This window comes from Drosophila nasuta, chromosome 2L, assembly GCF_023558535.2.
Source record: "Drosophila nasuta strain 15112-1781.00 chromosome 2L, ASM2355853v1, whole genome shotgun sequence".
Lineage (NCBI taxonomy): Eukaryota > Metazoa > Arthropoda > Insecta > Diptera > Drosophilidae > Drosophila > Drosophila nasuta.
This window is the reverse complement of record NC_083455.1, coordinates 25,362,159-25,385,377: the sequence shown is the minus strand read 5'-3', so window position 1 is coordinate 25,385,377 and position 23,219 is coordinate 25,362,159. Positions and strand designations below refer to the sequence as shown.

Genomic DNA, 23,219 nt, shown 5'->3' with positions numbered 1-23,219 from the left:
ACTCTCTCTCTCTCTGTGTTGGCTGCGCTGTGATGCTCTCTCGCTGGTGGCGCGTGTCGCGTGGCGAATTCGCAACCTCAGACAATGTGAAACGGGTTTGTGCGAGCGTATTTCCTTTTTGGCCAAGTTAGCTCGGCTTTTCTTATCCTGATATCCGGTCGTTGGCAGCCAGCAGCATTTGGCATGGTGCGTCATTCGGGGATATCAACGACAACGGCAACGAAGGCGACGGCGACAACGATTCGTATTTTTTGGGGTCCAAGTGAAAACCAGGTAATGAGGAGAGCAAAGCTTTTAGTCTTGGTCGGTTATTGGTGCTGTGTGGTTGAGACGACGACAACGGCTCCGAAAGGCCGAAAGACACAGGAGACATCGCAAGCGACAACAACGACAACGAAGACGAGGACTGCGACACTGATTCGTGAGTGTGTGTGAGTGTGTCAGTGAATCAGCAGTGAAAAGGCTAAATTATGAATATCTGAGTGTAGCCAACAACTAAAAACAACAACTGAGTGGAGGATTGCAGCGAAAACTTTAAGCCAAAGACTAAGCGAATACCATTCATATTCATATTCACATATTCATATATGTGTGTGTGTGCGACTCGAATTCATATTCATAAGCAGCGATGCCTTTGTTTTCCCTCTCGCGTAATCGCTGAGTGAGAGAGTGTTCAATGTGTGTGTGTGTGTGTGTGAGTGCCACATTTCGCTTGACAAATTAAAATGCATAAATTATGAACGAAAGTACCGTTACGTGCGTGACAACTAATAATTTGTTATTATTATAATGCACGTGGCCAGTTCGCACTCCACGTAACTTCAACTTCAACTTCGAATCCGACTACGACTCCGACAACAACATCAACTACAATATCAGCTTAAACTGCCCCAGACAAGGCCAAGCGAGGACACAAAAACAACAAAAAATATGCCAATTGCCGGCAACAACCAATAATAACAACAGCAACAACAAGAGCGACAACAACAACAAGAGCAAGTCTAAGCCAAAGCTGCCTTTTCATTGCCAACATCGTCAACTTCCTGGCCGCAAAGCATATTAAGACCTAGGCACAGGAAGAGAGAGGGAGGACAGGAAAGGGACTTACGGCAAAGTGAGTATTACAATGAGTCGCACAATTTAAGCCATATTTCCCCTGAGGGGTTCTTGTTTGCCTTCGTTCCTTCCCTTCTGGCTTCTAGCTTCTAGCTTCTTCTTCTGCCGTGCACATTTTCCTTTTTTTTTTTTTGTGGGTTGTAATGGTTAAATTTTCAAACTGAACTTTTTGGCTAGTCCTGCGGCATAATTTGCACACGCGCCTCAGGTGTCAACATAATTTATAATAATTATGAAATTCTACCTATAAAATGCGCCTATTCACTTCTCATTTTTTTTGTTTAGAACGATATTTCATGCGGGGCCAATTTAGTAATTGGCAGCAGAATCAAATTATGTTCAGCATAATTGCTACCATATTTTTGTTGCTTTTAGTTGGAAAAATGTTACGTCGGCTAGCCAATTTATTTGTTCAAATACCTGGGCACATGTTGTTAATTAGGTTAACTAAAACATTTAATTAACAAGCACAAACACGCGCCTATTACGTTGATTATGTTTGTGCATTGAAAATTAAATAGCGAATTTATCTGCAGAATCAGCTAAAATGTGATGCTTTGGTTTTATCATTTTTGTTTGAAGTATTTTGTAATAGGTTTATATCAATCAATATAAATATTGACTGCGAAATTTGACTCCTAATTAAAATCAAAATGATTTGTAAAATAAGCTAAAGTAACATTATATTTGTATAGTTATTTATATTATTTATATTATATATTATTACTTTATATTATTTTCTTAAAATATTTGTAATATATTTCCATCAATTCTTTTAAATTCAAATATAAATCAAGGTATTATTCTTTATCTTTATAATTTCGCTTTAGAATGTTTTGCTATATCAATATAAATCTTGACTGTGCATTTTTATATTTATATTACTTTGTTGAGATTTGAAATATTTTGTAATACCAATTATTTTAATTCCAAGCTTCAACTAAAGTATTTTTCTTTGGCTATCATTATAAATCAATATTTAAACTAAAGCATTATTCTTATTATTTATGTTGTTCATTTGAAGTCACATCAATTATTACGATTCAAAACGCTTTAAAGTTTTATACTTCGCCTCCTTTCTAGTAAAATAATAAAGCAAATTGATTGCATTTTCATGTTGTGTATTAACTTGTGTAAATAATAAAAGAGCTTAAATTATTTAAATGCCCATTTTCATTTACTTTTCGGGTCTTTGCAGCACACACACTCGAGAGTCGAAATCTTTAGAAATTCTTTTGTGTTTTGTGCTGCAGTCATGGCTTAAATTTAAGGCAATCACTTGCCGCAAAAAGCCCCAGCCAAAGGGATACAGAACTTTGTTGTTGTTGTCGCTGATGTTGTTGCTGTTGTTGGCCATGGCCCTAACAGTATCAGGCTGCCTAACAGACATGCCGTTAGCACAAAAACAAATGGCCAGGGTTTGTCAGTCAGTCAGTCAGTCAGTCAGTGAGTGAGTCAGATTCTATGCAGGCATTCACTCATTTTTTTCATTCAGTTTGTCCTACATAACAGCACGCGCTTAGGCTTAGTCTATGAGTGTGTGTGTAGGTGTGTGTACAGGTGTGTGTGTGTGTGTGCCTGTGCTTTGTATTGCAAGCCATTGAACAGCGCAATAGAAATACCTGTTTCTGTTTTTTGTGGTAGCAATGCCAGAGGTAAACTTTAAAGTGATGCTGCGACAAGCACACGATGCGTATGCGCAATTTAATTTCATTAAGCCAAGCTGTCAACGCAGATTCTCTCTCTGCCAAGTGACTTATAAACTGGTAGCGAACGCATGTGAGTGACCTTTAAGAGGCGTCCTTCGAGGCTTCGCTGCTGTTGCTGCTGTTGAAGTCCTGCGTTGAAGCGCTGCGTTTTGGGATATTTGCATATTTAACAAGGCGACGCGTTTCTAGTCACATAATTAATTATGCAAAAGGCAGCGAGCAGCAGCAGCAGCAGATAGCTTGCCTATGTAAATCTGCGTCTGTGTGTGTGCTATGATGTTTTTACGTGGCATCAAGTATACGCACTGTGGGCCCAACTATTTTGCATAAGCCACTCAATGCGGAGATTGAGAGAGATAGAGAGAGTGTCTGTCAGTTAGTCAGTCATTCATTGAGTCGGTCGTCGTTTTAAATAACTGACAACAAGGTGCTAAAATTATTCATGGCTTCTAATTACGCAACATGATTTTCATTTGAAAAGTTTCTTCGGTTACAGTTTTCGGCTGACAATCTCGCATCTGTTTGGGATTTGGGTCTACACAGCTTTGTGTTTTGTTTTATTGCACACAACAGCACAAACATGTTTGGCCAAGCGAGTATGTGTTTAATTGATTTTATGTAAATTTCATTTATCCCAAGCACACAAATTGAGTAGCTATCGTCATATATACGAGTATAACATATTTTGCTTTGCTGCCAAGCATTATTAATTTATGCACTTGCTTATGTTTGTCATTTCGGTTTTTGAGCTGCCAAATTGAGTTTATTATGTGGCGCACTTCAGCAGGCAACTTTCAAATATTCAAGCAATCTTATATTTGACCATCGTGTGTGTGTGTGTGTGTGATTAATTAATTAAGCCTCAGCATTGATATCAAATTACAGCTACTTTACTTTACTCAACTCGAAGTTAAATAAAAGCTATGGAATTTCGGCACCTGCTAAAGATGCTGACAATTGCTTTAATTAATATTGTGCTAGCAAAAGAATTGTTTTACAAATGAAGTATATTAAATAACCAATTAACTTCGAGTTAAACGAAAGCGACATAAATATGGCTTAAGTGGCTAATTGGTTAAAGTTTAATGAATGATAATTGAACTTATTTATTGCTATAAGCAATTATCGTCAAGTGAAATTCAAATTTAATGTTCTCAAAATACTAAATATAAATACAATTCAAAATTTACTAATTTAGAAATTGTATTGAACTTATTTTGCAAGTAAATATTCTCAAGTGAAATTTAAATTTTATATACTGCAAACACAATTAAAACTAATGCATAATTTGCCAATTTTAAGAAGCAAATATTGTAAAGTGAAATACATATTTAAATTTAATTTCGAGTTTACTAATTTAGAAATTTTAATGAACGTAAATATTCCCAACCCAATTAAATATTATTTCTAATTTACTAATTTCGAAATTTGAAATCGTTGATTTATTAAAACGGTGTTTTATGTATTTTTATGCTTGCAGTTTGGACTGGGATTAAAACCTGCTGGGATGTTGGATATATGCGCTTTCTCTGGCTGACATTTTGCTGATGTTTCAATTAATTTGTGCACATGTTAAGCGAAGAGGAATAAAAGCAATAATATCAACAACAAGAGCTGGAATAACAACCAGCAGAAGAATAACAAGCAGCAAGTGAAAGGAGACAAAACTGAACTGAAACCGAAACAGCAACAGAAATGGAAATAGAAATAGAAATGAAAATGAAAATGAGCATGAGAATGAAAAGGAAGCAAAGACAAACGCGGGCAAATAGACAAACACAAATTGCTGAACAAACACAAGCAGGACGCATGTAAATGTAACTGTGAATACACTTCCCTTTACAACTAAACGTGGGTGTAACTCTCTGCGAGTGTGTGTGTGTGTCGCTGTGTGTGTGTGGAGCTCATAATAAGAAGAGCAAATAGCAAAGAGCGCATGGAAAATAAAAATAAATAGCAAACGACAAAACGCAGGCCACAAACTAAAAGCAACAAGACGTGGAGAAGAAGGAGAAGTAGAGAAGAGAAGAGGAGAAGGGAGAGGAAGACACATCAGTTTGCTGGTGGGTGACGCGTTCCCTCGTTGGCGGTCAAGTGAAATTTATTGCATTGCACAAATGAGACAACAACAACAACTACAACAACAGCGACAACAACACAAGGCAAACTAAAACGCAAGGCAAACAGCTGCAAAAAAAAAAAAAGAAAAAGAAGAGAGAAAACAGAAAAACTAAAAAGGAGGAGGAAAAAACACTCTGCTGCGTGCCCCAAATTGTAGCAAAAAAAGAAAAATAACCGAAAATTCCGCAACAAATTGAAAAATTAAAGTTTTACCAACACGACGAAAGAAAAGTTGGCCAAGAAAAAGCGAGCAAAAGTGTTACAAACAGAGCGAGAGAGAGAGAGCGAAAGAGAAACCAAAATAAGTACACAGAAGAAGAGGAGAAGAGAACGCACAACGGAACACATTAATGCAACAAAATGGGTGCAACTTTGAATAGACGACGCCGGCGTGGCCAAAGCTTCGTTGCCTCTGTTGCTGCCCCACCTCGTTGCTGCACGTTGTGGAACCTGCTGCTGCTTCCTTTGGCATTGGCAATCCTGCTCTCGAGTGGTGAGTAGAACTAAGGAAGATGGGTTTGGGTTTGAATGTTTATTTAATTTATTAGCAACTTTGGCAAAGGCAGCGCCAAACGAGCCCCGCAAAAATTGGCCAACAAAAAAAAAGAAAGTTTGCTTTTCGTTTTTTTTTCTCGTGCACATATTTTAGCCAACAATATTAGTTGCCCAGCCCCGAAAGAGAAGCGGAAGGAGAAGAAGTAGTGTGTGCGAAAGTTTGAGCCACATTTTGTCGCCCTTAAAGGCCAGATACTTCGATTACGAGTACTTAATCGATTTAAGGCCGTGCAGAGCTCTTACGAGATGCCAAACAACTTTGACAGTTGCCAAAGTCAAACGGCGTTCGTTCGTCAGTCGGAGAGTCAGACAGTGAGACAGTCAGACAGTTGGGAAGTCAGTCGAAACCTTTGAATCCATTACCGAAAATGGCGTAAATCTCAGCTGACTTGACAAACTTTGTGGCATATTTAAACCTCGGCACGACCTTCATTTCTTGCCATCCTCATTCCGTTTCTTATTCTCGGCTTGACGCATTAATAATAAGTTTGCCTTATTTTTAATTAAGTTCATCAAACTACTTGACAATATAAACAAAATTAACTGGCGTCTTGTCGCTGTGGTAAACTCATTTCAAGCCAAGCCAAGCCAAGCGAACGTTGCGTATACGCAATGCCAAACCCAACTCAAAAAACCTTTTGTGCGGTTAAATGGAGATTATTATTTTATATCTCGAACACTGCGATGAGTTGTCTCCAAAGATTGTTTTTTTTCTCTTTGCTTTTGTAAATCAATTATTATGCCTGCTTGGTGTTGAACATTTCTTTCTATTCATTAGTTGAGCGCGTGGCTGGAGCATCATTTTTTTTTGGTGCTTTCTTCTTGGCGTCATTTAATTAAGTTGATTGCTTAGACTCGTAATGGATGCGCTAGTTTTTTGAGTGGTCATAGAAAAGTTTCACGGCGTCGCATTTAATTAAATAAATAAACATGCACAAGTTTCTCTTTCACAGTATTTTTTTTTTTGATGCTGCAACTTGTTAAAGCAAAAAAAAGTTTACTTTTTCTGTTTACTATTTAAGAGTAGAGTTTCAGTGCTTTTATGCGGATAATTTGCTCAATTGGAGGCGAAATAATTACTGACAAATACAATTTCGTCTAGACAGAGGCAAACGAAATGATTGTTGTGGCACTTAATTCGCTCGGAAAGCGCGTCACTGAATTATAGATAAAAATCTTACTTTCTTATTATGAGGTCACGTACGCATGTCACAGCAAAAAAAACCAAAAAAAAAGGAGAGAAATTCCAGAGCGTACGAAAAGTGAGCAACAATAATGAAATTAAGCAAACGTGGCCGAAAATGTAACCAAGCGAAAGCAGCCAGAAGGAAGTACATATTTATTGGCAGTACATGAAACTAATGCTAACCGACACGCAGACTTTTCTCGACTTCCAGTTAATGAAAAGTAGCCAACTCATCGCACAGAGAAAGAGGAAGAAATTTATTAAAGCATACTGATTGAAATGCTCTGCAAATATTGTGAATCAATTATGTGTAATAATGCTACTAAATTGCAATCGCGTTTTAAATAACTTTCAAGCTAACAAATTAAATGAAGCGCCTAAAAACATGCTGCAATAATTTGCATACTGCCAATGGCTGTCATATGTACGTGTGTGTGCGTGTGTGTGTGTCTCCATGTAATTAATCATAAAACGCAAAATTGATGTTTTCAATTTAATTGAATTAATCGATTTCACATACATTGCCCCCATTGTTATGATTCAGTTTTGGTTTCGGCAAGCACTTTTTGCCGCCAGCCAATTTACAAGTTGAAATGAATTTTAATTATATTACAACACACACACATAGTTATATACAGCTGTGTGTGTGCACTAATTGATATCCTAATTAAAGAAAATAGGTGCTGTTGTATTTGGCCCCAGACAATTTGACAATGACAATTTGTACATTGTCACAGCTGGTTTGATTTATTTTCCAACTCAGGCATTTGCTTAGCCGATTTGTTGCACATTTCTCGATTGAAAACTGTAATAATAATTTACTATTAATTATGGCGAATAATGTTTGCCTATATCACTCGAAAAAGTTTTTGGACTTTAAGCAAATAAACAAATTTGGAACATAAACACGCGACATAGTTTTCACTTTGTGTGGCTCGAGATTAATTCGGTGTCATTTGCATTTCTATGCACCGCCTGCGAAAACCGATGACAAACTTTTTGAGTTGCAAGTTTTGAGTTTCGAGTTTCGAGTTCTTTCTGTGTGTGTGTATGTGTGTGTTTTGCGTTTTTATACCCGCTACCCTCAGGGTAAAAGGGTATAATAACTTCGAAATAGTTATTTAAAAATACCTTTGTATGGAGGTCTTAGTTACTTTGGCTGGCAAACTGGTTTATTTTGCACTCTATGGTATATATATGAATATACCAAATAAATAATTCGGTATATTTTTAGTATTTTCTTAGTATTATATACATTTTGTCTGGATACATAGTACTATATCAATATACCAAATATACCGATTCATATATTTTCAGTATTTTTTATATTTTCAGTATATTTTTTAGTATTTTCTTAGTATATTATATACATTTTGTCTGGATACATAGTACTATATCAATATACCAAACATAGCAATTCGTATAATTTCAGTAGTTTTGCAGTATACGAATTTAGTATATTTAAAATTTTTAAAATACCGCACTGTTTTGTTTATATTTAAAGCAGTATATTTTGAATGGATTAGTGTACATTAATATGTCAATTATATCATTTGGTATATTTTCAGTATTTTGAGGTATAGCATTTGGTATATTTTTCATTTATCCAAAATGACATATTTTGAACATAGTACTAACCAATATTTGGTATATTATAGTAATTGGTATATTGAATTGGTATATTTTGAAATTAATACCGCATTGTTTTGCTTTTATTGAAAATGGGAAACGGGTATCTCACAGTCGAGCACACTCGACTGTCGCTTTCTTACTTGATTCCCTCTTGGTTCTCCACAATATGCAAATGCAAGTGGGACTGCAATGCAGCAAAAGCAAAGGAGCGAGGAACGTGCTCCATTTACACCCAGCTACAGAATGAAACGCACTCGTCGTTGTCGTCAAAAGAAGAAAACGAGCCTGCTACAGACAGGCATACGAGAGACAGGGAACATCACAGACAATAGACAGCTGAGACTGCGACTGCGACTGAGACTAGAGACTAGAGACAAACTTCCGCTTGTGATTGCAGATTAAGCACGTTCCACACAGGCTCGACTGTCTTGTCTGTCTCGGCTGTCTGTAAAGCCTGTAAAAGGGGGTCGCAATTGATGCGTATTGATGCTGCCGGCTTGGCGTTTGCGAAACATGCAAAAACACACAGCTTTATTTGCTCAAGGCTCGGCTCAACATCCGGTCTGAACTGATCCCATTGCCCCTGCATAAATCAACATCATCATCTCCGACGACTGCATCATAATTTGTGCGTTGGCAACTGTAATTAAACTAGTTGGATTTACTGCTAAACACTTTGATTTAGCCTTGCTCAATAGCAAGGCCGGCGTCTGACGACTGCCGACTGCCGACAGAAATGATTTGAAAATCAACAATAATTAAGTATAAAACTTTTGTGTTCGAAAACTTTCATTTCAAGGTAAAATACTATTTAGATTGTAACACGACATCAAATGCAAAACTTTTCAGCAAATGCTGAAAGGTTTCTGACCCTTCTCCTCCTCCCTTTGAGAGTTTATCTTAATTAAGCGTCAGTCGGATGATACAAACTTTTGCCATTGCATGGCGATTTCAAGTCATCGTTGGCACAACGTATAATTAGCTAGGTTTTCAATTGCGGTTCCTGTTGTTGATAGCTTGTTGGCATCAAGATGTGCCCAGATGCTGCCCACACTCTGTCACTTTATTTTTGGCACACAATTGTGCCATTTCCTGCCTCATTGCTGACGTCATTTGACGTCTAGGTCAGTTATTTTTATCTGGCATGTGGAATGTTTTGTTTCCATTTGAATAAATGATTATCATATTGTGAGAGTAGCAAAAAACGTCTCAGAACACAAGGTAAACAATTCATAGAAATATTTCTCAATGTGGCAAAATGAAATTGTGGTACTTTCATGTTAAGGAAAATAGCCTGAAGGCCGTGAAATGAATAGAGTGAAGTATATGGAGTGGGGCTTTCGTGTGTCATGCTTGCGGAATTGTGTTCGCTGAAATTAAACCTAAATAGTAGATCAAAGCGTAAAAGAAGTCGCTTAGAGTTCAAGAGAGAGAGAGAGAGAGAAAAGTGTTGCATACTTTTGTGCTCACTTTGAAAATGCATTTACTTTGAGCTGCGTTTGAATGCTAAAATCATACTTGATGTCATAAATGCTTGACTCAAAGTGTTCTCAACACATCAATAGCCCACGCACAGGAAAATCAGGAAAAACAAACGGCGACCGACGCCGCCAAACGGAACTGCACTCAAAAGGCGCGCGTTCCCTAGTTCTCCTCGCTTCTCCTGCTTCTGACTCTGATTCGGATACTCGCTCTCTCTCTCTCTCTCTCTCTCTGTCTCTCTGCTTTTGGCCGGCGTCGTCGCCGCTTCAATGGCGGCTGTTTGCCTTTGTGCATTGTGCTCAGCTCGGCGCACCACGTTCTTTGTGCTTGTTTATTTTACCGCCAAAGGCTGTCGCAGTCGTTGTCGCTGTTGCTGCCTGGTTGCTTGGTCGGTCAAATGCCTTTAATGCTGCCGCTTCCTGTGGCGTAATGAAAATGAGCTTTTATTTTTAGCAAAATGCCAACGCACTACACAACACAACACAAACAACACCAACAGTAACCAGACAAACAACGAAAGCCAACGTGCGGCAGCTGAAATTAAGCATTGTATTCGTATTTATAGCATCCACATCAGCAGCAGCCTAAATATACGAGTGATATATGTTAAATTTACGATGCTACCACGGATTCCCCTTTGAATTAACCATTAACTAATTTAGTTGGCACAAAAGCAACATTAACTAATTTGACAAGCAGTCCAGAGGGGAAAAAGAGTCGAAAAAGGCAGTTGAGTTATAGCGAGGTATATGAAGAAATTTTCCAAATCTAATTTAGCCTATTATTTGGAATTATCACAGTCCGTTGAGGCTGCACATATTTAAGTAAACTGTTTTTTATAATACCAAAGAATGTTATACAAGATTCGACTTGCTAAAGAACTGAATACTTAAGAGTTTCTTCTTTCATTGATAAAGCACAGCTTTTCAAAAGAATTCAGCAATCAATTATAACACCTTAATAGCCATGTATTTGAAAGCTTAGTCTTTCATTGGGAAACTTAAGAGGTTGGTTAAAGCTGAGTTATTCAAAAGAATTCTATAATAAAATCAAATTTCTATAAAATCCGGATTGTTGAAGTATGGAAACAGAATAAAAGTATTCTAAAAGAAACAAAAATGTTCTAAGTATATTTCAGCAAGCATAATTTAGAAGTTAAAGAAGTTTGTTATTTAAAAAAGAAAAGAATTTAACTTCTTTCAGATTTAAATTTCTAACAGATCTTGATTTCAAATATGAGAAACGTACTTAAATACTTTGTTAGAAATACATGTTAAAGCTTTTTTGTTTAGAAGTTGTTATCATAAGTAAAAGATGGGTTTAGAAAAGATATTTAATAATAAACTTGATTTGCTATAAATTTTCGATTGTAAGAGTTGGAAAGCATAACAAAATGTCCTTTAATAGCATAATAAGCTTCTTTTATTTAGAAATTAAAGTTATTGGTTAGAAGAAAAAATTTAATATAAAAATAAAATTCATTTTCTAAGCAAAAACAATATACTTTAATAGCAGTATTTATGAATATTGAACTAATATTAACTTTATCCCTCCACAACCAATTTCCCTCTGGCACTTTCGTAAGATTCTTGCTTATTTAAAAGTCGCTTTCATTATGCAATCCCCTTCCTAATGGAATATGCTGTAGCTGGTTGCTTTCTTTTAGCTTTCAGTGCTCAGTTTTCAGCTTTCCATGCAGTTGCTCATTTCAGCTGCAATATTAATTTCATATCTTGATTTTCGTGTCATAGCTTTGACCCAAATTGTCTAAGCCTACCTCTACTCTATTCTGCTTTTGTGTGCGTTTAAAAGTCGGCAACTTTTCGTTTCGTTGTCTCGTTGTCTCGAGTGCACAAAACAGAGGGAGAGAGAGACTTTCTCCCCACAGGGAGATGGCAATAGAGAAAGCAAACAGTTACGAGACAAAGAGAGAGAGAGAGAAAAAAGTCTCAGCAGTCACGTTTCACACGCCTCAAGTTGAATGCTTTCATTCTTCTCGCTGGCTGGCATTGTGTTGGCAAAACAAAAGCGCATTGTTTTGGCTCGCCAGCGAATTTCTTTCGATTTCCTTGACTTTTATGCACTCGTTGCAAGTTATTTATGGTCCTGGCATTGAGCAGCAACGTCATTGTTCTAATAATGCCTATTAAAGCGAAGCGAAAGCAAAATCCAACGAATGCAACAAAACTGAGAAGTCATCATCTTAGTTACTTAATCGTCTACTAACTAATATCGTGTGTGCATCCTTCTTTCTTTTTGCAGGCACTGTTCAGAGTCTGACAATGACTGAGATTCGCATACCGAAGCACATCATGAGACATGAGGATGCCGTGTTGGGCTGTAAATTCGATTTGGATGGCGAGTCGCTCTACTCGGTGAAATGGTATAAAGATGGCTTCGAATTCTATCGCTATGTGCCACGTGATATGCCACCTGGACAGGTGTTTCCGTTGCCCGGCGTCGATGTCGAGGTAAGTGAACGAACGAATGAAGCTAAAACTGATTCTCAATTCAATTCGAGTTGAGTAGGCAGCGTTTTTTATTTCGCCCATCAATGTCAATTACTACAACTACATCAACTAGACAGAGAGAGAGAGAGAGAGTGAGAGCAGACAGCAGACAGGAAATAGTCTACTACACACACGTTCGTTTAACATTTTCGGAAACTCAATGTAATGTACTCCAAGAACAAATCGAAAGTGCTGCAGACGCTAGAGGAGTCTGTGCCGCCTCTTAACCAGGATGATGCCGTCGAGATGATGGCTCAAATGGTCCGTCAGCCAACGAGTAATCCCATCGAGGCTGGACTGCGTCTGGGCAGGATTGATAAGGACCAGAGCATTATGCATATGGAGAGTCAATTGAAACTACATGCGGCCATGGAACATTTCGATGCGACGCCGGAACAACTGGACAATGTGTTTCCAGTCAGTGATAAGGAACTGACCGAACTCGTTGAGGCAACTGTCTCCCTGATGGATGCTGACGATGACGATGAAGATGATGGTGAAGAGGATGATGAAGACGATGACGATGATGAAGATGAAGATGATGATGATGAGGATGATGATGACGACGACGATGATTATGAAGAGGAGAATGAGAAAGTCGCAAAGCCTTTAGCTAATGATAAGCTGGAAGCAGACTCTGTTCAACGCTTTAGTGTCAATCACAAAACATTCTGAGTACTTGCATTGAGAGTTTTGAAATGAATTCTTTTCTGTTCCATGGCAAAAGTTGCAAATTATTATTGTTGAAATTAAAACTAAGCACAGTGAAAAGCAGAATGTGTTTATAGAGTGGAGCTTAAGCAGCTTAGACTAGACAGCAAAAGTGAAGACTATATTGCAACAGAATAGATAAATATTGAAATTTATTAAATGCCAAGAAGAAATAGACTAACATAACTTCAAAGTATGCAAAGCTCTAACTTTCACTTACTATATTTATACTTTTATTCAATAGTATATATTTTATTTTCATTATATGTTACTTTCCCCTTTTTGTCTTATTGAAATATTCTGTTTAAGGCCACTTATTTCACGTAGTATTCCATATATCATTTCTTTTATTTAATGTTGGCCACAAACAAAGCTCTTACATTCTCTTACTATGGATATTGTCTGATACTTTATATTTAATTTAGTTCTACTTAAATTTCCATACGTATACTTCTTAATGCACAGTTATTACGCTGAGCTCTAACTTCTAACTACCTATTATACAAAGTGTAAAGGATATTCAACTTTCAAAGCTTTCAGATTAATTTCGTTTTCACACTCCTTTAGTTTTGCTGTTATTGCAATATTGTTTTACATATGCTTAGGCCAAACTTTTGTTTATAATACTTTATGAAATTAAGTATTATACATTTAAGAAGACAAGTGCAAGAATTATGCAATAACTAATGCAATTTCCTATTAATATTCTCATTTTGACTACTTTCTTCTGTTAGTGTAAATTTGTTAATATTCAAACTTTTATTTTTCTATTTCTGCCATCTTAATTTTCATATTTATAAACTCTTAACTTTTAATGTTAGCACACTTACTCAAGGTAATATTTTACATTTATGAGGCCTTTAATCGCTCAGAGTGGAAGCAAGAATTATGCAAGCAGGCGAAGAAAAATATGTGTGTTATAGTTTCCTCTACATTCGTAATTTGGCCTACATACGAAGCTCTCTCTCAGACTTTCACTTATTTATATAAGGAGTATTATATGTATGGCTTCTCTTAATATGTATTTATATTATTTTCGTATTTTTATTGCCGTTGCAGTTGCAAAACTCGACGGACATTGCCGTCGTTCTCCGTTCGGTGAGCCTACAGTCGACGGGTCGTTATCGGTGCGAAGTGTCCGGCGAGGCGCCTTCGTTCCAGACAGTTTCCGGTCATGAGGACATGATTGTTGTGGGTAAGTGAACAGTGCAAGGAAAACGAGCAAGAGAGAGAGAGAGAGAGAGAGAAAGCACAAAGAGAGAAGGAAAGAAGAGGACGCCAAGCAAGATTAATTGCTCAGCACGGACTAAGCGATGAAAAGTAATCTGTTTCTTTGTCTAGAGTATGCACACACACATAGAGAGAGAATGCCTCACACACACAGCCACACAGCCACACACATACATGTGCGCATACCTATAAAATATTTCGCATTTATTTAGTTTATGCTTCGGCATTGTTTCTCGCTGCGATTTACAAATTCTCAAGCATGAAACCTGTGCGAAAAACAAAAAAAAAAAACATAAAATAAATACAACAAAAAAAGCAGCAGCATAAAAATAAAATGAAATCGAAAAAAAAAGATATAAAACGGACTATATAGAAGGCACTACGCAGAGTCAGAGTCAGAGTCAGAGTCAGGCACTTGGCCAGTTGGGCAGCGTTCAACAACCTTCACACACACACACACAAGTGCAGACAGATGTGCAGACATTGTCTGTGTATGCGAGAGTGTGTGTGTGTGTTGTGTTTTGTATTATTCTGCTGGCAAATTGCCCATGTACGTGATGCAATTCTGTTGCTCACTTACAGCTCCAACTACAAACCTGGCAACGGCAACAGCAACGCCAAAAGCATGGACTCCGTCTACTTTCTGGCTCTGGCTTCAACTCGATGTAGTAGCTTCAGCTACACAGCTTCTGCTGACGGGCTGTGCAGCAACTTAATTTGAAATTTTTGCGCAATCCAACAAAACATGGCGAAAATATGGCAAAACGCAATATGAAAAAGTGCTTTGGGGAAAACTTAGAATAAACGTGTTTAATAACAGCCGCAGCGGCCGTTGAAGCTTTCTCTCTCTCTCTCTCTCTCTCTTTATGTCTCGCTTCGTTCCATGGCAAATGGCATCACGATAAATCCCAGTTGCTATTCGCTATGTATTTCACATTTGCAGTCTCGCTTTTTTTCGCACAGTTATTGCAAACTTGCTGCTTAACACACAAATGAATAAGTTAAAGCAAAAGCCTACAACGAACTGCGTTTACTCTGATTTGAAGGGAGGTAGACTTTTGACTCTAATCTACTTTTTATATTATGCAAATATGCCATTAAATGCAGACATCGATTAAAGTAGCTTAATGGGTTGCGAAATACAATAGAATACAATAACTTTAAATGGGTATTCAAGTTGTAGCATAAATCTTCCTACAAATTGTTCGACTTGTTTATAGAAAAAAGGTAACACACCTCTAAATATTTATACAAGAAATCAGTAGGGAAATAATTTGTATTGTTAGGCTACATTTTTGTGAACAAATTATAAAAATACACGTTTGCTTCTGGTCCAAAATATATCCAATTGACAGAGGTCTTGGTAACAAAATATATATATGTATAAAAAAAAAAGAATGAAATAAAATGAGGTATCTGTTTACAGCATAAATTTATCTACACAGTGCTACTCGATTTGTTAATAGAAAAAGGGCAACACTCCCCTAACTATCTATATAAGAAATCAATACAATTTTGACATATAAATATTATAAATACAGTGATAATTTCGGTCTTCAAATCAACCCAAAAAGAGAGGCCTAAGCAACTAAATATAAAAAGAAAATGTACCCCAAATATGAAAGGTGTAAAGAGTTTTTTCTAACATAAAACATATCCGATACAAATTACCCAGACAACTAATCTTTACTTACTAATTATATGAATAAAATATACCCTAAATATTTATATATCTCTTAACACGTGTTAGACAATGAAAATGTGGGAGATGAGAGATATTTCTAACACAAAATATATCCCCTAAGAAAAGGCATAAAGTATACCCAAAATATAGATAAAGCCTAACTTGTTTTAAATTATAGAAGAGTGTTAGCAAAGAGATATTTCTAGCATCAAATCTAAAAAGAAAAGGCATAATCAACTAAATATTGTTTGCTAAATATATAAATAAAAATAAACCTAAAATATAAATTACATCTTGTACATTTTAGGTCATTAAAGTGTTTATGAAAAAAGATATTTCTAGCGCCAAGTATATCAACAGGAAAAGAAGTAAATATGTAAATAAAAAAAAAGATGACACCTAACACGTTTTACATTATAAAACTTTGTGAGAAGAGAGATATTTCTAGCTTCAAATAAACACAAGAGAAGAAATATTTCTAGCTTCTAATAATCCCAAAATTGGAGACACATGCAACTAAATATTGCCTGTTGAAAGTATAGCTCACGTAACTCGCGTTTTAAATATTAAAAGTGTATAATCAAACACTTATTTGTGGCACAAAATAGATTCAAAAGAAAAGGCGTAAGCGACTAAAATGATAAATAAAATATGACCAAAATATATATTACAAGAGTAACACGCATTTTAAGCAGAGAAAGTGTATAAGCAAAGAGATATTTCTAGCAACAAAATATACTCTACACTTAAGTCAGATTTGTTTATGTACTAAATGTACTTCATGTCGAGTTGATTCAAATATTCATTTGGTTGTTTGTAGTCAGACTTACCTGAAGTATATGGTATAAACGTTGGTTGGTTGCGACACCGACAGCAACACCGACAGCAACAGCAACATCATTATGATTATCATTGACATCGGCATTGGCGCTCAATTGTTACTCCCCAGGCAATTTCGTGTTCATTTCCGCCTGAAATGGTTAAGAGACGAAGGAGAGGAGTATAGTAGGAGACTATCAGAATGTGTATATCGCATAATTAGGCTAACTAACTAACTGGGCTTAGACTCACTCGTATGCTAGTTTATGGGAAGCAGGCTTCGAGTCGAGGCAGCAATCAAAGCTGCACGCTTCCGTTGTGCTACGGGAATTACTTAATTATGCTCGACTTTAATGTTGCGCTGCTCGACGATCTGAATCCGAGAATCAGTATCACAATCAAAGCAGCAGTAACTGATTTCCTCCCTCTCCCTCTTCCTCTCCCCTTCTCTTCTATCTCGTCGAGCATAAGCGGATTATGACTATGACTCTTGCAGATCTATAAAGTTAATGAATCACCTGTTAATGGCAGCTCGAGAAAAAATGCTCGTTTTTGCTCACCGGAAAAACGCAGGAGAAAAAATATCAAATGATTTAAATTACCGGAATATTGAAATTAATGCGGCAGTATATAAGCCTATATGTGCGTTGTGGCTGAAATAATTGAATGTGATTATACTGGCGCACAGCACAGCACAGAGCAAAGCACAGCTAAATGACGAGGCGAAATATACATTTGACCCAGTTAGTTGGAGCTTAGTTGGCTTTGATGGCTTTTCAGACCACACCAAACCCACCTCCACCCTCCACCCCGCAAAGGGATAATTGAAGTGCAGGCGCGGAAATTGAAAAACAGAAGCGGAAAATATCATCGACCAACAGCAGTCGAAAAAAACTAACATAGCAAACGAAATTAGATTATCACAAGCAAGCGACTTAAAGTTGAAACAAATTTATTGATTTTTGTTGCTTCACTTTGGATTTACAACAAAAAGGCAATTGTTACCTTGGAACAGCCAAAAAAACAAAAAACCCACATCAAATTGTCCAACAATTATTTCGACCAAAACAAATGGTCAGCAAAAAAAAAGAGCAACAATAAGGAGGCCAGTTTGCAGTTCAGTGAAAGGGAAAGCGAAAGGGGAAAGGGACTTCACTTAATGACAACGATAAAACAAAAACAACTAAGAAAGCTACAGTCGAGTGTGTTCGACTATGACATACCCGCTACCCATTTTAAATAAAAGCAAAACCGTGCGGTATATTCTTAAAATAAACCAAATTTAACGCAAAAATACGACAAATATACCCACATGATACTATATACATTCAAAATATACCATAAAGTGTAAAATATACCAAATTCTTAGACAAAGTAACTAACAACCGATTGCAGTAAGCTTTTTTTGCCATACGAAAGTATTTCTCAAGTTAAAATTTTTATACGATAGTAATTAAATTCTCAGAAATCATAAATTTCATTGTTATTATTGTCTATAACAAAATTCGAGGCTGTAGCTTTAAAATTAAGTTCGTTGTTCGATTGTTATCGATTTGCGGAGGCGGAAGTGGGCGTAATAAAATAATGTAAAACAAAATTGAACTGCGTATGAATATAATAAATGCTGTGGAAAAATAACTATTTCTTTATCTCTTATAATCTCTGAGATCTAGGTGTTCATACAGATGGACGGACAGACAGCCGGACAGACGGACATTGCTATACCGTCTCGGCTGTTAAGCTGATAAAAAATATATTTTCTTTATAGGATTGGAGATGCCTCTTCTTGGCTGTTACATTTATTTTCAAGAGTCACAAACTTATAATACCCCTCTACATTATGGGTAGCGGGTATAAAAAGCAAGAATAATAAAAGTAATACTAACAGGGAAAATAAATGAAAGAAAAAGAGGGCAAGAAAGAAAGTATCAACAGCTCAATCAATGTCAGAGGAGCGTAAAAATAGTCGCGCCGCATAAAAGACTCAAAATAATAATTTATGCAGTTGAGTAGACTCGAACAATGAGAAACAAACAAAGAAAGACGAAAAAAGAGTGCTGTAAAATATAAGCAGAATATCCTTTTTTTCTGCTGCCGTTTCTTTGGTTTGCCTTTTGCCCATTATTAAGGGAAGAACAGCAGCAAATATTAATACAAGAGCAATCAAAATGATTATGATTATTAATGCGAACGGAAGCACAAAAAAGGAGACTGCAGTAAAAATAAAGAGAAGACTTTAATATTCAAAGTTTGAGTGTGTGGGTTGCATTCGATATATATATATTTAGATTCATTTTTCGCAATTCGCAATTCAAGCTGAATGTCTGAATAGCTGCACGTCTGTCCATTGGCTGACCCAATTGGCAAACATCCAGGTCAGAGCCAGACACGATGCTCGACAACAACGTGCCAGCATTTTGCAATTGTTGTTGACCATCTACTCTCTCTCACTTTCTATCACTATCTCCCTCTCTCTCTCTCACTTTCTATCACTTTCTCTGTCTACACTTACTTTGACCATGTTTTCCATAACGAATGTTGCAAGTGGTGCAGCATATTGCTCATTAGTCTAAAGAAATTGCGTATACGACATGTTTAACTACAAGCTGTGCGCTGACTAATCGTTGTGGCCATCACGCTAACCACAATTCTCCATTTCTACTCCTCTCTCTCTGTGTCTCGTTGCAGTTACACCCAAGCATGGACCACAAATCACCGGCGGTCAGCCTCGATACCAAATTGGCGACATGGTGCGCGTCAATTGCACTTCGGCGGCATCGAAGCCAGTTTGCCATCTCAGCTGGCTGATTAACGGCATGCACGCCAATCGCTCGCTGCTGCGACCCTATGAACCCAAAGTTGTTGGACGCGAGGGTCTCGAGGTGGCGCGCCTTGGCCTCGAGTTTCGTGTGCGCGGATGACATTTCAAGCATGGCGACATGAAGTTGAAGGTGAGCTTTTGCTTTAAGTTGATTACAGTATATATATAATATATATGAATATGTGTTGCTCTGAGAAATTGATACATTACGATGGACGGAGGCCAACGTCAACGTTTTGATTCAATTTGCGACAACATTACAGCGTGTCGTATGTTGATTACAATCTCTGGCCACAGCGAGTGCAAATGTGTGTCGTAAAGGCCACAAAATTTCATGCGAAACGCGGACAGCAGACTTTTATGATGCGACTACTGCCCCAGCTGGGCAGTTGCCACCACCACCAGCGCACCTCACTTGCCACCGCACCACACTTGCCACCGCACAGAGCCATTTCCATATGCGGGTCATTTTTGGGTTATCAGCTGAGCTGAGCTCATGTGGCGTGTGTCAGTTAATGAAAGCATAAAACTTTTAGTGCGCCGTCAACGCGCCAACACATTTGTGTCTCTCCTCTCTCCTCTTCTCTCTCTTCCTCACTCACTTAGTTTTTGCCTGTACTCTTTGCAGTGTGTCGCCAAAATCTCCTCTGTGTACTGGCAAAGCAACGAGGAGAGCGTCGAGAGTGACAAGCATCAGCGCATTCCAGTGCTCGAGTCAAGGGAAACAGTGAGGCAGCTGGACAAATCAGCGGAAGGTGAGTACAGAACATCAACATCAACATCAATCATTCGCCAAACACACACACACAAACAGTGCACTAACTCTTGCCACACATTCTCGCCAAAAACTAGACAAGCAGCTCAAGAAGAGTCGTCGTCCTGCGGCTGCCACATCTGCAGCTGCAGCAGCGGCAGCAGCAGCCGCTGCATCGAGTGCGTCCGCAGCTGTGTTCATGAGCTGGTCACGCATATTAGCGACATCGTCGGAGTCCATTGCACGCATTTCGCTGTACGCGTTGCCCGTCTTAATAGCATTTCTGTGTAATGCTCGCGCCAGTCTCTGCGCTAAGCTGGCGACAACAGCCACAAGCAAAGAGGAGGCAAACAGCTGCCAGCATGGCCAACATGACCGCCGCCTGTTGGCCCAATTAAGCGACGACTCCACGCCGTGCAGATAACAATTAACGAAGATGTATGGCCAACACCACCAACACCACAAGCAACCAGGCAACGCCAAACTCATTAAATCTCTGTAAATATATTTCAACTTTGCCAATGCAAGAAAAGTATCCCGGAGTAAAACATACATTAAGTATACGCTGCTTAGCTAAAATGTACATATATACAAATAAATATTCCCCTTTGAAAATCGAAGTTAGTTTTAGCATATCGTTGTTCCTCTTTCGGGCTTTTAATGCAGGCTAAGAAATTGCTCAACAAGTTTAGAATACTAGTGATGTGAGTTAAGCTGAATAATCTTAATATTCATATATACATTAATATATAGCCAAATCTGTACAAGCCTAGTTATATAAGCGCAATCAAACGAGTCCTGTTACCGCCACGAAACAACAACAAAGCTGAGCTCGGCCTAGAGTCTTCTCATTATTAATCAAAAAATGCAAAAGAATCTCACATTTCGTGTATAATACAATTTAGTGTTAATTGAATAAAACTCTTATTAGCATAATTGTTGATACTCTTAGCAAAATACTAAAAACAACTACAATTGAAAGCCAAAAACACTGAACTAGAAGATTTTGGGCTTTGCAATTTTTGAATAGCGATCAAAGTTATGCAAAACTGATTCGTAATGAATTTAAAACATTTCCAGTTAAAGCTAATTAACAGCAATTTCATTAAAATAGTTATATTTTTAGAGTGGGGGGAAAAAAAGGAGCTCTGTATATTTCCACAGCGTAAGCTACTCGTAATCTAGGCATTAACTATATTAATTGTACAAATATTTAATGAATTTCCCCCACAACTAATTCTTTATAATGCACACACATACAAACGCACACACACACTCACATACAATACACACATACATATTAGTACACACACTTGTCTAGTGCATATCTTCGATGGCAGAAATATCATTTATGAAATGCAACTGTTGTTGAATGTTTTAGTCGTAAGCCCGAATAAGCAAAACATATTTAGCAAAACCGAAACGAAAATAAACAATGCATAATTTAAAGACTAGTTTAAACTGTAAGCGAATCGAATCCACACGTGTGTAGCGAGCGATGTAAATGATTATGTAATGTAATGAATGTTATTAAGTCTTTAAATAAAATGCAATGAAAATTGATACCAACTTGTCGCCAAAAAGTAGGCAACACTTTTTTTTCGACGTTTGCTGTCTCCCTTTCAAGATGCACTATGGGAAGAGAATGCACTTTTAGGGGTTGAAATTAAAAATGCTAAAGTATGCAAGCTTCTTCGAAATAATATAATGGGTTCTAATATGAAGTTTCATTATGTTGGACGTTGATGTACCTAGAATGCACATTAAAGTGGCAGACTCCAAGCAAACGCTTTACGCGATCTATTTTCAGAAGAGTGTGAGGTAAGTAAGCATTTAAATAAGAAATTTATTTTATCTAAAGCTGAAGTTTTCTATAGTTTCACAAGTTTGTAAATCTGTCAATACTTAGTAAGTTCCTTAACAACTAGTTTTCCATATTATATTTGAACTGAGCATAAAGCTCTTGGCATGTAGGATAAAAAGAGTTTTCTCTATAAAGATGAGCTTAAAATATGCTACAAGTAAAAGAATAAAGAATAAATTGCGCTTCATATTTTTCGATATACATTAAACTATTATAACATTAAAAACAATTGAGTTATTATTATTCCTATTTTATCTATTCAACCACTTGTCTTCGCATTTTCATAAAGTTAATTTCCACTTATGATCAAAACTTTAACAAGAGTTCAATACTCTATGTTGTGCTAAATTCTGAGCCATTTGATAATCGGAGAAAATAGAGTCAAATGTACACAGGTAATTTATTTATAAATATTGAACTTTTTGTTATCAACGTCTATGTTCAACAGCTTTTAATTTAAGAGTGAAACCATATATGTACATTAATTATTTTAAAGCAACTTTACAGACAGATATTTGGCATGCGCATCAGACCATTATTTTATCAAATTTTGACCCACAAAAGTGGTCATCTGTCCCATAGTGCGTTGCACTTGAGTCGAGCTCAAACTGCGCTATCGCTGTGGCTGTCGTTGTCTCTGTCTCTATCGCTGTCAAAGCAATTGTCCTTGTCAGTCATTGTTGTTGTTGTTGCTATTGCTGTTGCTGTTGTTGTTGCTCTTGTTGTTGCTGTTGTTGTTGCTGTTGCTGTTGCTGCTGTTACTGTTCCCGTTGCTGTCGCCGTTGCCATTGCCCGTTGTATGTTTTTTATTGTTGCTGGGGCGCTGCCATAATATCTCGCCTTGGCTGTATTCATGTCGCTGCTTCGTTTTATTGTTATTATATTTACTTGTCGGATTTGCGGGGTTTCGCTTCAGCCTGCCTTTGCTTTTGGTTTGCTTCGCTTCGCTTTTTGCTACGCTTTCGCTTTTAATGTGGCATATTTATTTTGACTTATGCGCTGTCAACCAGGGAGTGAGAGGCCTC

General features: G+C 37.3%; 2 protein-coding genes across 2 annotated transcripts; both read left to right on the top strand.

The window, feature by feature from the left end:
• Nucleotides 1-15: 15 nt before the first annotated feature.
• Nucleotides 16-21,888, top strand: LOC132786478 (uncharacterized). The gene is given in 8 exon segments (XM_060793019.1): nt 16-273; nt 804-1,114; nt 4,306-5,439; nt 12,064-12,272; nt 14,082-14,217; nt 19,444-19,706; nt 20,205-20,331; nt 20,429-21,888. Coding segments are annotated over 6 exon segments (1,194 nt in total). The 5' UTR covers nt 16-273; nt 804-1,114; nt 4,306-5,306; the 3' UTR covers nt 20,755-21,888.
• Nucleotides 12,387-13,082, top strand: LOC132793311 (calsequestrin-2). Its single transcript, XM_060803123.1, has one exon. The coding sequence runs from the start codon at nt 12,477-12,479 to the stop codon at nt 12,984-12,986; it is 510 nt and encodes a 169-aa protein (XP_060659106.1). The 5' UTR covers nt 12,387-12,476; the 3' UTR covers nt 12,987-13,082.
• Nucleotides 21,889-23,219: the final 1,331 nt, after the last annotated feature.

Bases quoted from the DNA above. Each gene is read 5' to 3' on its own strand.
- LOC132793311 (XM_060803123.1), top strand. From the start codon at position 12,477: ATGTACTCCAAGAACAAATCGAAAGTGCTGCAGACGCTAGAGGAGTCT.